This window comes from Pleurodeles waltl, chromosome 7, assembly GCF_031143425.1.
Source record: "Pleurodeles waltl isolate 20211129_DDA chromosome 7, aPleWal1.hap1.20221129, whole genome shotgun sequence".
NCBI lineage: Eukaryota > Metazoa > Chordata > Amphibia > Caudata > Salamandridae > Pleurodeles > Pleurodeles waltl.
In genome coordinates this window covers 337,719,052-337,733,667 of record NC_090446.1, presented here as the reverse complement: position 1 = coordinate 337,733,667, position 14,616 = coordinate 337,719,052, and the positions used below count along the sequence as shown (strand labels likewise).

Genomic DNA, 14,616 nt, shown 5'->3' with positions numbered 1-14,616 from the left:
GTCTGTATTAGTTTGTGAAGAAGGTGAACTTGTACCAGGTGGGGCATTCTAGAATCATTTATAGGAACTTTAAGTCCCTAGACGAGTACTTTGCTCTCGTTAAGTGTCAAATCCACCCTCCGCTGAAGCTTTACTTCTGGGTGCTTCTGTACAGAGTCGACGGCAAGCTGATGTTCCCCCTATGTCGAACATGCGCTGAAACTAAACAGACTAGCAAATGTAGACATAGTAATGAGCAAAGGCTGCTGGAGGGGACATGGTGTACCATTGTGGTGCAGACATCCTTTGAGAAAGGGTACCGCCTCGGTAAAATCCTGGAAATTTGGCACTTTTCACACACCACAAGCTGACTCTTTTCTGAGTACATCAACTTGTTTCTCAGGGACAAACAGGAGACATCGGGGTGTCCTGATTGGTGCGTCGATGAGCCCTCAAAGCAAAAGTACATCGATGATTACCAAGCTCAGAAGGGTATTACGCTGAGTTTAGAGTTCATTAAGGTTAACCCCGCCAGATGCCAGTTAGATAAGCTCTGTCTCAATTCCTTGTGGGAAAAATGTGCACAGCGTACCAATTTGTCAAACACATGCATCGTCACAGATCCAGACAATCTTTTTAAGTATCTATTTGCCCCATCTTACAAAGTGTCCAGTTGTGAATTTATTGATGATGAGACAGCCGTTCTATGCTGGAAATACCCCAAAGAGTACCCCACAATGTGTAACAATATAAACATCTTCATAGCGTGCTTCATGACCGCTCACCCTCGTCTAGAGCTTTACAGGTTGTTGGATAAGCTTCAGGATCGTTGTTTGTACCACAACACTGACTCTGTTATTTTTGTGAGTGAAGAGGGTGATGAAGATCCTCCGCTAGGTGATTATCTAGGGGATTTGACCAGGGAGCTTGAAAAGGATGAGTACATACTCAATTACACCTTCTCTGGACCCAAGACCTATAATCACAGAACCTCTAACAACAAGGTTTGCATGAAAGTCAAAGGTATCAATTTAAACGTCAGCAATATGATTAACATACATTTTGACAGTCTGAAGGGTCTGGGGCACGAGTACTACGCATCGAGCGGTCGCAAAGATAACAAAGCAATAGTCATAAATCACCCTACCATAGTCAGGTCCCAAAAAAATGGGATATTACAACACAACCGTTGTATAAAACACTGCGAGTGGTGTTTGATAAACGGGTCCTGACAGAGGACTACAAAACACTTTTATTAAAAGACATTAGAGGGGCAAACGCCAACCACTATGGACACCAGGCTGCAACACCCATTCTCCCACGTTTTAGCAGGTCCCTCAAATAGCGGTAAAAGTTATTTTATAAAGAAACTGTTAGAAAACGCTCCAGGTGTTTTATCTCAGACCCCTAACAACATCGTATGGCTTTATTCCTGCTGGCAAGATCATTAGACAGAACTATCCCTAAAGTTCCCACACATCCGATTTATAGAAGGCATCCCTAGTAATCTCAATGAGGATGACTTGTTATCTAAACACCTTGTAAACATGGTCGTTGTGGACGATCTTATGTGCGAAGGCGGGGACCACCAGGAGATCGAGAGGGCTTTTACTCAAAATTCACATCATTGTAATCTAAGCATATGCTAAATCATGCAGAACTTGTTTTACAAGGGTAAGAGCAGGTCGATAACTCTCAATGCCTCATACTTGGTCTTATATAAAAACCCCGTGACAAGCTTCCAAGCTTCAGATATCAATTATAGCTAAACAGATGTACCCCGGAAACATGCAGTTTTTCATGGAAGTGTTTAACGACGTTACCGCAAAACCCCACAGCTACTTACTGGTACTTTTAAAAACCAATACTCTAGAAGACTACAGACTACATTCCGGTATTTTCCTTCCTGACTTGCCCGTCGCATACTTGCCTAAAATAATGTCCAAAGCCTATAAAAAGACCCATTAAAAGGACTTTTATAACATTTACACTCTAAACCTTGTAATGTATGGTCACTACCATGCCGGCACGGCTACAACTTAATTTAGACCTCCTAAAAATGCTGGTCACAGCCAGCCCCCTGAAAAGAAAGGCTATCCTGTGCGCTGCTTTGGACGATTTGCTGGCTTCCATTTCAGAAATAGCCAGAAACACCCTAAAAGTTAATGTCTCAATATCAACTAGCCAGTCCTGTGTGCTGAAGAAGAGGTGCCACATTATTAAGAAGCTCAGCACTAAAAGGGTGTCGCTCCTTTCTAAAAAGAAATTGGTCAAACAAGTCTGGAGGTTTTATAGAGGCGCTGCTGGGTATAGCTATACTCCTAAAACAGGTCTCCTGTTGAGGCCCTGGTGGAGCACGTCCAAAAAATGTACCTTGTGCCTCACCAGCAGCTGGATCAGACGGGCCCTTTTGCCACCAATGTCTGAGACATACGCAAAAACGAGACACAGCGTCTCGACGCTGAGATCAAAGCCATTTGAACCTAAAATGACAGGACAAAGCAGGGCTTTACTCAGGTCCCCTTCAAAACTTTTTACAGTATTACAAACAACTAACCTCTGAAAAAAACAAATTGACTCTGTATACCCCCGACACTAAACAGCCGCCAGCAGATCCTGTAGCGCCGAAGACCCGGGCCCCCCGGGCCCCACTGATGCCTTTGTCGAAGACCTTTTAAAAAATATAAGTCAGAGGTATAGAGGGGCAGCGCAGATTCTGCTGCTAAAGATCTGACCTCTTTGAATGACCGGGGTTAATTTGTGTACAAGTGACAACTGGTTGCTGGATCACACTGTACAATCTGGTCAGAGGTCTCACGTACAGAAAAACTCTATCAACACAAAACACTCCTAAAGGATGGGAGCAGTTCCTAAGTGCCGCTGCGGAACTCAACATTCCCTCCACGATTGTCAGTAACGCCGACCACGGACGAAGGCTTAAAAGTTTAAAAGATCCGACCCCTGGTGTTTTTGCCATGAGTCCCACCGTGCCGACGTCGCCTTTCTTTCCTCAGCTGACACCGTCTAGGAGCAGTGACGCTCTACATGTGGAGCCTAAAAAGAGACTGTTCAAAATGAACACATTTATCGCTCTGAAGTAATCATGCCATTTGAATTGTTGTACAGTTTTGTTAAAAGGTTTGTGTCTCAAAAGATTTATGTTTCATTTGTTTCTTGACCCATGTACATGTTTGTGCTGAAAACTGTTTGTAATAAACACTTTTAACTTTTCAACAGTCATCAGTCATCTTTTTTAAAATAGTTTAAAATGTGTGGTGGGTGAATAAAAATGCATAGTCTGAATTTGTGTTTAAAATGTTTTTATTGTGGGCAACCATCAGTACAAATAGAGGCGTTACAAGGCTGAACACTTTTAAAGAACACTGTATTCTGTTTTGACAACGCTCGACATTGTCCTTGTGCTCACATTCACATATTTCATGACAATATCATTGTTGTTTACTAGATCGGCGAAATACAGATTAAAAAAAATTCTAAACATCATACCCTCAGACATTTTACTAATAAAATATATATACAATGTTCCGCGCATGTGATGGCTAGAGAATCCCGTACATGCAGCTTGTTCTACTCAACTGTGGGCGATGTTTTTTTTTGTATATTTGAATATCGGTTTTGTAGAAATGTTATCCTCGAGGAACACCACTAAACTGTCAAACACTATGGGGGTCATTCTAACTCTTGCGGGCGGCGGAGGCCGCCCGCCAGAGTTCCCCCCTCCAGAATACCGCACCGCGGTCATAAGACCGCTGCGGTTATTCTGGGTTTCCCACTGGGCTGGCGGGCGACCGCCAAAAGGCTGCCCGCCAGCCCAGTGGGAAACACCCTTCCCACGAGGAAGCCGGCTCCGAATGGAGCCGGCGGAGTGGGAAGGTGCGACGGGTGCAGTTGCACCCGTCGCAAATTTCACTGTCTGCAACGCAGACAGTGAAATTCAAAGTGGGGCCCACTTACGAGGGCCCCTGCAGTGCCCATGCCATTGGGCCCCACGACACCCCATACCGCCATCCTGTTCCTGGCGGGCGAACCGCCAGGAACAGGATGGCGGTATGGGGTGTCTGAATCCCCATGGCGGCGCAGCGAGCTGCGCCGCCATGGAGGATTCAGATGGGCAGCGGAAAACCGGCGGGAGACCGCCGGTTTTCCTCTTCTGACCGCAGCCAAACCGCCGCGGTCAGAATGCCCTGCGGGGCACCGCCAGCCTGTTGGCGGTGCTCCCGCCGACCCTGGCCCCGGCGGTCTAGTACCGCCGGGGTCAGAATCACCCCCTATAACCTGTTTACATCCAGAAACAGGATGCCGCCCAATGTGTACCACCCTTGTAAATGCGGGTCGGTGTTAAAGACTAGGGTGCAGGGTCTTTCTGGGCCTATTTCCCCTAGTAGCCCATCACTAGGAAATACACCTAAAAAGTATTTCTTAGTGTATTTGTACCTGCTTAAGAAGTCACGTATCTGCCCAGTGTCTGTTTTACAATCTTTTAATTATACAATCTTTTAATTATAGTCAAACATAATCTGTCGGGCGTGATTGACTTGAATGACGCTGTAGAATACAGAGAATACAACCATGTTCACGTTGGTAGCCAGAGCTTGTGTGAAGCGTATTTCAGCTTTTAGATTTTCGTTTTTGATCAAGTTGTAGTGGTCACCATCTTCCATGTCAGGAGTCAGGTCGAATGCAAACAGCGTGTAGCTGGCCCCATACCCCTCTCTTGAAACAATGACTCCGGAGTCCTGCAGATGTTTCCCCATTATCAAGACCAGACTGAGATATTCCCTGACAAAATTGGATGTTCCAATACTCGGCGTGAGCTTTTTTGCGGGGATAACAGCTCCATTGTGGACCAAAGCGGCGTAGTTGATGTCGTAGTGTTTGAAGTTGAAAGGGTTAGAGGTATAGAGCCCGCTAAAAGCTGTATTGTCCACTAACCATATGATGATGAGTTTCGGGAGTTTCCCTAGAAAAAGATTTTGCTGCTGTGTTAATCTAGTACCGACGGGGATGCTGAATATCTTCAGAGCCACTCTTTCAATGGCGTACTTGGCACTCGATAGTTGTAAAGCTTCAGAGTGGGCCAGTCTGAGGCTCGGTGACACTTTCACTCTCTTTACAAACAGGCTTTCAGACAACATAACCAGTTTATACTGCTCTGCATCGCTGCTGATGAGACAGAACGCGTCCTTGTTGCGGTTCAGTTTGATCTTAAGATCTAGACCGTTGACGAGAAGCTTATCTTGGAAGAAAAGGTCTGAATGTATGCGCCCTAGGAGGTCAAACTGCCTACTCCAGCAGCGAAGCTGGCTCTTTTTTTAAAACTATTGTTGCTACCGTCCAATGCTGTGTCCTCAAAATGCGCTTGAGTAGCTTTGTAGAAGAGCCCCGCTGAAAGCTGTGTGTCCAGGACTTTGCGACTGTAATTTAGAATGCTCTCTATGTAGGCCCTGTAGGCGTACATGTTTTCACTTTGGGTGACGAGTCGATCGCCCAGGTTAATGTCCACTTGACTAAACATGTTGCGACAGGGTAGGCGATCGGCGCCACTTTAGCATCATCCTCGATGTTGGTGCAGTTTGCTTTGGTTAATTTTCAGACGAGGTGTAACAAGAGTGTTGTTGAGATCCAAATACATATCCGAGGACCCCGACACATAAAACTCTATCGGCGCCAGAGGCATCAGAGCGGCTAGAGGCGATACTTCCATGAAAAAACTGTTCTCGATGCTGGTCTGTGCGGGTTTAAGAGAAAATAAATCTAGCTCAGATTTGGTGCATTCACCCGAGGCACAGTGTATGAAGGCTATGTTAGCTGATTTACAAAATATTTGCACTAGAGCACGCTCTCTTCTTCTTCTTGGAAGATCTCTTCCGTCTTACGACTCTTCTTTTGTGTGGTTCTTTTGCAGAAGTCCTCCATTTTTTTATAGGGCATTGGCGGGCTCGTACGCCTAGAAGCCCTTTGCTTCCTATTAACACCCGCACATGCCTCGTACAACAACGCAGCTCCTTCTTGGGGATGTTTGTTCATGCACTCAGCGACAGCCGACGTTACAGAGCGCACAACGTCATGGGCTACGTTCTTAGCATCCGCTTTAATGTGAGGTTTTGCAATTACGTACCCTCTTCTCAAAAAAGGCATGGCTCTTCTAAACAAACTCGGAAAGAAGCCCCCCAATCTGGCCTGTACATAACAGGGGCTCCTTGAAAGTAGGGCGGTGGTCCTCCATAGCCGGCCTGAACTCTATAATAGTCCCTGTACATAGAGGGATCCCCGTATGTTTTCATGATGACCATTGCAACTGCCCAGTAGTCACTGTTGCGGCATGGCCTTAAATGAAGCTTAATAACTTTCCCGTATTTAAAGGCCACTGGTCCTGACTGATCATCGTAGACCATGATGGTTATAGTGTAAAAATGTTTTGGGAAATTGCCACTTAGTCGAGTTTGTGATGTTGTATATTAACGATTGTGTTATTTTCTCCCTTCACTGATACCCATCTCAACAATGGCGAATAACTATCCCCTAGCCTCTGAGGTTCTACGATATCACTATACTTGTAAAGTGTATAAAATCTGCTGTTAATATTGGGACACGTAGGGTCTGGATCCACCTGTCTTTTCACATGTTGTATGGTCCCTAAAACCCTTGGTAATTTACTGTAACAGTTAAACACTGAATCGAGCTCCTGGGCTTTAAGAAACACTTTTCTTCTAACGTTATCCACCACTAGAGGAATGTTCATATACGTTTCAATGTTGCCAATAGATTTGGACCACCAAGGTAACGGTTGGGTAACAGCCATGAGGAAATCCTGCGTGGATGCTCAAAGGGTCCTGCTCACGCTTTATATAAAGTTGTGCCTTGTGCTTTGTAAATGTATTCCACGTTCTAGGTTACTGTATCTCTGTTAAGGCCACCTCCCAGGACCCTTTTCAGGCCCACCGGTATAGCCAGTTTTACTGTATAATTAGAAATCTGATTGTTGGGGAACATGTCCTTCGGGGCGTTGAAGGGTAGCGTAATATAAAAAGGTGAGGTCTCCATCTCGGTGCTTACAGCGTGACCTCACACACCGTGAAGCTAGATGGCCAAAACCCAACTGGTAAATTCTCGGCCACCCCCGCCATTTGACCAGCGCCTCTCACTTAGCTCCGATGCCTTTCCTTTTCAGAACCTTTTCAACTCTACACCCTGTTCGGATCGTATGGCACCTTTTGTAACTCTTCATTGTAAAAGACACCCGTTACCATTTCTTCGTCGTAGTCCTTCAACTTGTAAATATATACCCCTTCTTTAAGCTTCGCACTTTCCACTATAAATATCTCGTCGCTAAATGTCTGTTGGTAGCCTTTGGTGAAGACGCCCTTTAACTTTGAAACCCTGAAATGATCCCCTTCTTTCCAAACAGGTTTCTTGACCTTTGCCTCAAGACTACTCCCATACACAGTTCTTCACACCATTAACAAATTATCAGGCGGTACCTACACGGGAAACATTTTGATGGGCCTATGGTAACTGGCATTATAAACATCTATAAAAGCCAGTAGAACATCCACATATCTGTAGGTATTGTTGGCTGTGAAAAATCGTCACATCTTTGATTTTAAAGTTCTGCTAAAATGCTCTAAAACTGCTGCTTCTACCTCGGTGTGCGTTACAAAATGCTGAACAGCATGCTGCTTTAATAATTTCTGAAAAGGTTTGTTTAAAAATTCCTTTGTAGTGTCTGTTAGTAGTTTTTGGGGTACTCGACCTCTCGTGAAGATGACTTTAAAGACGGCGGTGACGCTGGTACCACTTTTATCATTTAACGCCTCTGCATGGGCGTACTTGGACAAGGCGTCTATGACTCTTAATATATACATTGTGCCGTTGTTATGCTTTGCTAGATCTTGAAGACTGAATATGTCAGCCTGCCACTGATAATATAGCTGCGCGCTAACAACTGTGGCCCTCCTCTTAAAATATCTCTTGGCTGGTTTGTGGAGTGAATACGCCTCTTCCCAAGCTAACCAGGTCTTCACCCTGATCAGTTTACAGATTTATTTTCAACTTGAGCCCTTCTAATCAGAGCTTCAGCGCCTTCTAAGCATCCAACCCCTAGTGTATTGTAATAAAGCTTCCTTAAACCAGACCCCGTCATGCTGTCACACACCGCAACCATGAAATGAAAGACATTTGTTTTGTGTAAGGTTGTTTTATTAGACCCTTCACGACCAGGCCTTTACCGCCCTCAGGTGCAAGCCCTTTTTTTGGCTATTTGGGGCAGTTCGCGCTTAGCCCCTCATAACTTTTTGTCGACATTAGCTACCCATGCCAAATTTGCATCCTTTTTTTCACAACATCCTAGGGATTCTAGAGGTACCCACAATTTGTGGGTTCACCTGGCGGAGACCAAGAAATTAGCCAAAATACAGCTAAAATGTTGTTTTTTAAAAACAAAATGGCAGAAAGGGCTGCAGAAGAAGGCTTGTGGTTTTTTCCCCCAAAAATGGCATCAACAAAGGGTTCGCAGTGCTAAAATCACCATCTTCCCAGCTTTCAGGAGCAGGCAGACGTGAATCAGAAAACCACATTTTTCAATGCAATTTTGGCATTTTACTGGGACATACTCCATTTTTACTATTTTTTGTGCTTTCAGCCTCCTTCCACTTAGTGACAGAAATGGGTGTGAACCCAATACTGGATGCCCGACAGTTAAACATTTCTGAAAAGTAGATAAAATTCAGAATTCAGCAAGGGGTCACTAGTGTAGATCCTACAAGGTTTTCCTATAGAAAATAACAGCTGACATTAAAAAATATTGAAATTGAGGTAAAAATATTGAATTTTTTACAATATCTTAATCTGTAAATGTTTCCTACAATGTCAGATTTTTAAAAACAATATACTGTTACGTCTGCTGGACTCTTCGGATTGCAGGGATATATAGGGCTTGTAGGTTCATCATGAACCGTAGGTACCCAGAGCCAATAAATGAACTGCACCTTGCAATGGGTTTTCATTCTATACTGGGTATAAAGCAATTCATTTGGTGAAATATAAAGACTGAAAAATAGGTATCAAGAAAAACCTTTGTATTTCCAAAATGGGCACAAGATAAGGTGTTGAGGAGCAGTGGTTATTTGCACATCTCTGAAGTCAGGTGTCCCCATACTAGCATGTGAATTACAGGGCATTTCTCAAATACACACTGTCTTACATTTGGAAGGTAAAAATGTTGAAAAAGACAAGCGGCAATGACACTTGTTCTGCTATTCTGTGTTCCCCCCAAGTCTCCCGATAAAAATGGTACCTCACTTGCGTTGTAGGCCTAATGCCTACGTCAGGAAACGAAAAATGGACACATCACATTTTTATATTAAAATATGACATGTTTTTTGGAAACTGCCTAGCTTTGGATTTTGGTCTCTAGCTCAGCCAGCACCTAGGGAAACTTACCAAACCTGTGCATTTCTGAAAGGTAAACACCTAGGGGAATCCAAGATGGGGAGACTTGAGGGGCTCTCTTGCTCATTGCTTGACCTAAACAGAGAAATAAATAACATGGTTAGGGCCCAGTTTTTAGTTTTCTCTGAGGAAAGGAAAATCAGGGTTGCTCTATTAAAAAGGAGAAAGAAGCGGCTGAAGATCCGCCTTGCAAAAGAAGCGGGGGACTGGCTCTGGATTAAGCTCCGGGAAGCCGCTACGAAGGGCCAGGCTAGGCGTTTCTGGGCATTAGTGGGTCAAGGTAGTGGGTCTAGAATTCGTCCCCCTCGCTCCAATCTCCGAAGCCCGATGGTCAGATTTCATCTCCTCCCTGTATGCTTCAAATGGGGTCGTACCTTTCCGGTTTCCAGAGTCTCCAGGTATTCTCACTTTCCCTCCCCCGTCAACAAAAGAGATTGACTGTGCTATCGGTGAAATGCGCCCCTCCGCTGCAATGGGGCCAGATGAACTGTCTTTATCAGTTATAAAACAGGATAGGAGCTCTTGGACTAAGATTTTACATGTGGTCTTTAGTAGATGCTTCTATTCCAGATGTATTCCTCCCTCGTGGGTTGGCAGTATAATTGTACCCTTATTTAAAAAGGGTGATCAATCTTGTCCTGGTAATTATCATCAGATTGCCCTCCTTGATGCGGTTGGAAAAGTCTTTACCAAATGTCTACTCTAGACTAATGTCTTGGGCAGAGGAGAATAACATCATCCCTTTGGAACAGTCCAGATTCAGACGCAAACATAGCACTCTAGATAATATCATGGTGCTGCAAACCATTACTGAAAAATATGTAAAACTGAGAGGGGGGGTTATTTATGCTGCTTTTATGGTTGGTGGGCGTCCAATTTGTTGCCTATTGTATGCGGACGACATCTTAATCCTTGATTTAACCCCCAAAGGCCTACAGAAGCTCTTGCAGCGCTTATCAAAATATTCTGACTTACATTATTTGAAGGTTAACGTATCTAAAATTAAGGTCCTTTGTTTCTTGGGGGAAAAAAGATGACCTTCCCCAATTATCAGTGGACATTGGGCAACCAAATCCTTGAAATCGTCAAATCTTATCCCTTTTTAGGGAAAATAGTGAGCGGGAACCTTAGCGATGTTGCCCACATCGCCTTTAATAAAGCAAAGGCTGAATGTCAAGCAAGAGGTCTGGGGGCCCTTTATACAGCTACAGGGAGAAGGCACTTCTCTTACCTTCTATCTGCTTATCGAGTTAAAATTCCTGCATCCCTGCTATATGGGGTGGAACTCATTGATACCTCCAAATGGGGGTTCTTAAATCAGGCAGAAGGTAAAATTCTCAGAAAATTACTAGCCGTTAATTCGGCAGCCTCAGTGGCGGCTCCTAGGCTGGAAATGGGGCTTCGAAGCGCGTATGCTTAAGGATTAGCGGGGTTATACGATTGGCTGCCTCAATTTTAAAGAGTGAGGAAAACACTTTAAGATCATTTCTGAAGAAAGAACTTTTCTTAGATAATAGCAAGCCCAAATTTGCCTTTTGTAAGAATTTTTCTACTGCCCTGGAGATGCTGGAGCTGGATCGCAGCCAAGTTCTAGAACTCTCCCCATTGCTCTTGAGGGTGACTTTGAAGAGTGCAACGTAGGCCTTGAGCTTCCGCCAAGACTTGGAGTGCTGTAAAAAAAGAAGTTTTTCTGCGAATATAGTTAACACTCTAGTAATAAAAAAAACACAACCGAACTTCACTTGGAACATCCCCCATAGTGTTAGGCGCTTTTGGACGTAGCTCAGACAGGAATTGCTCCCTTTGAATACACTATTGGCAAAATGGTACGGTACTGCAAAAGAGTGTAACTTCTGTCTGGCGGATTCCCAAGATTTACACCATCTATTATTTGTCTGCCCTTCTCTGTCTTGCCTAGTGCTCGCAACAGTAAATGCCCCAAAACACAACGTGGACACGTCCCATTTTTTGACAGAAAACAGAGGTGTTTTTTGCAAAGTGCCTACCTGTAGATTTTGGCCACTAGCTCAGCCGGCACCTGGGGAAACCTACCAAACGTGTGCATTTTTTAAAACTAGAGACCTAGGGGAATCCAAGATGGGGTGACTTGTGGGGCTCTGACCAGGTTCTGTTACCCAGAATCCTTTCCAAACCTCAAAATTTGGCTAAAAAAACAAATTTTCCTCACATTTCTGTGACAGAAAGTTCTGGAATCTGAGAGGAGCCACAATTTTCCTTCCACCCAGCGTTCCCCCAAGTCTCCCAATGGTATGGTACCTCACTTCTGTGGGTAGGCCTAGTGCTCGCAACAGGAAATGCCCCAAAACACAACATGGACACATCAATTTTTCTCAAAGAAAACAGAGCTGTTTTTTTGCAAAGTGCCTAGCTGTGAATTTTGGCCTCTAGCTCAGCCAGCACCTAGGGAAACTAACCAACCCTGTGCATTTTTTAAAAGTAGATACCTAGGGAAATCCAAGATGGGGTGACTTGTGGGGCTCTCACCAGGTTCTGTTACCCAGAATCCTTTGCAAACCTCAACATTTGGCAAAAAAACACTTTTTCCTCACATTTCGTTGACAGAAAATTCTGGAACCTGAGAGAAGCCACAAATTTTGTTCCACCCAGCATTCCCCCAAGTCTCCCGATAAAAATGGTACCCCACTTGTGTGGGTAGGCCTCATGCCTGCAACAGGAAATGCCCCAAAACACTATGTGGACACATCACATTTTCCCAAAGAAAACAGAGCTGTTTTCTGCAAAGTGCCTAGCTGTGGATTTTGGCCTCTAGCTCAGCCGGCACCTAGATAAACCTACCAAACCTCTGCAATTTTTAAAACTAGACACCTAGGAGAATCCAAGATGGGGTGACGTGTGGGCCTCTCACCAGGTTCTGTTACCCAGAAATCTGTGCAAACATCAAAATTTGGCCAAAAAACACATTTTCCTCAAATTTAGGTGGCAGAAATTTCTGGAATCTGAGAGGAGCCACAAATTTCCTTCCACCCAGTGTTCCCCCAAGTCTCCCAATAAAAATGGTACCTCACTTGTGTGGGTAGGCCTAGTGCCTGCGAAAGGAAATGCCCCAAAACACTATGTGGACACATCAAAATTATCAAATACAAAACTACAAAAAGAATTGGGTGGGGGGGGCCTGCCTTTTTTGTCCTGGGCTCAGCACCTGCATTTTTGGTCCTGGGCTCAGCAGCCGTATAGAGAAACCTACCAAACCCAAACATTTCTGAAAACTAGACACCCAAGGGAGTCCAGGGAGGTTTGACTTGCGTTGATCCCCCAGTGTTTTCTTCCCCAGAATGCATTGCAAACCTCAAAATTTGGCTAAAAAAACACAATTTCCTCACATTTCAGTGACAAAAAGTTCTGGAACCTGAGAGGAGCCACAAATTTCCTTCCACCCAGCGTGAACCTGAGTCTCCTGATAAAAATGATACCTCACTTGTGTGGGGGCCTAGGTACATGCAACAGAAAAAGGCCAAAAACCTGCAGAGATTGAGTGGATAGCACAGCGAGTTGATAAGCACATATTTTTCTTTTATACATCTTTAGGCTGACTCTGCTTTGGGAACCCACACAAGTGAGGTATCATTCTCCCTGGGAGACTGAGGGGAATGCTGGGCAGTAGGAAATGTGTGCTGGAGCGGTGATCCTACAAAGAAAAGTGAGGAAAATATGCTTTTTTAAGCATATTTTGAGGTTTGCAGAGGAATCTGGGTAAGAAAATGTTGGGGGATCCAATCAAGCCACACCTTCTTGGACTCCTTGGGGTGTTTAGTTTTTAAAAATGACTGGGTTTGGTAGGTTTCCCTAGATGAAGGCCGCATCCGGGACCAAAAACATAGGTGCCTGCTCCCCCACAAACACTGGTAGTTTTGTATTAGATCATTTTGATGTGTCCACGTACTTCTCTGATGTTCCAAACACTAAAATTGTGAAAAGAAAGGCACTTAGGTTATGTTAAAAAGACACCTTACCCTCCAACCAAGTTGGTTGCTTAATCGTCGGGGTCGCACCTGAGACACCTAGTGTATCACGGGTGTGCTGCGATGCCTGATTACAGTGGAGAAGGTTTTGTCATTTTTACCACATGTACTGGTTGGATTTGGCAGGAGGGTGAGCGATGGTTCAGTAGATCAAATTTTTTTAATAAGAGATTTCACAAAAATGAAATGCGCTGTTAATAACTGAAAGGCCCAAAAACTGAATCAATGACTCACAGCTCACCACGGGCCCAGCACATTACAACACTCGCATTGACAGACGCGCCACTCAAGGCCAATCACTTACATACGCTCACATGCCTGATACAGCAATCACACTAGCTCATGGGAGTGTGTGGACTGGCGTTTGTCTGGCACCGCTAGCCAAGTGCCACTCTACAAATACCGCCAGCCAAGCGCTACCCCACGATTACCGCCAGCCAAGCGCTACCCCACGCATACCGCCAGCCAACCACAACTCCACACACACCGCTATCCAAGCGCCACCCCACACACACCGCCAGTCAAACGCTACTCCACATACACCGCCAGCCAAGCGCCAATCCACACACACTGCCATCACTTTTTTTGTTTATAAGCAACAAAGGAACCACTAACTAATTATAAAATAGGTACAAAACTACAAACACAAAAGCTCTAACTGAAAACATGACAGAAATGAGAAACTGAACATTTGCAAATATAAAACAGGCAATAATACAGGCTCACGGTATTTCCCAGAATTCTTTTTTGGTGTGGTAACTCCTGATACAGCCAGCCAGATACAGCACAGACTTTGAAGGGCAATCAGGGCAGTACATCGAGCTCTCCCTTCGGATACCTCTTCGGGCACAGACTCTACATTTCTTAGTGGGCAAGTCTTTTTAGGAGTGGGAGAAATGTGATTAGGAAAGTTGCAATCGTTCAATCTTGCTACATCCTTCACCACTTCTACTCTAGGAACTCTTGCCTTTTCCACCACGATAAGGCTCTCCATCACTGACTCCTGAAATTTAACAAATTTCATCCTTGACTCAGGAGAACAATCCTTGAACACAATAAAAGCATAAAAAGTTGCCAAATGAAATAAATGTATGGACAACTTTTTAGACCACACGTAAGACTTAGAAGAGCATAGTAAGGTTCCAACCTCTGATCTACTCTATCA

The 14,616-nt window shown here is 44.4% G+C and overlaps 1 protein-coding gene across 1 annotated transcript; it reads right to left on the bottom strand.

The window, feature by feature from the left end:
* Window positions 1-4,496: 4,496 nt before the first annotated feature.
* Window positions 4,497-5,515, bottom strand: LOC138246874 (uncharacterized protein F54H12.2-like). Its single transcript, XM_069201625.1, has 2 exons — window positions 5,332-5,515; window positions 4,497-5,236 (listed from the first exon to the last, which is right to left on the bottom strand). The coding sequence occupies exons 1-2, from the start codon at window positions 5,513-5,515 to the stop codon at window positions 4,497-4,499; spliced, it is 924 nt and encodes a 307-aa protein (XP_069057726.1).
* Between the last annotated feature and the right edge of the window lie 9,101 nt (window positions 5,516-14,616).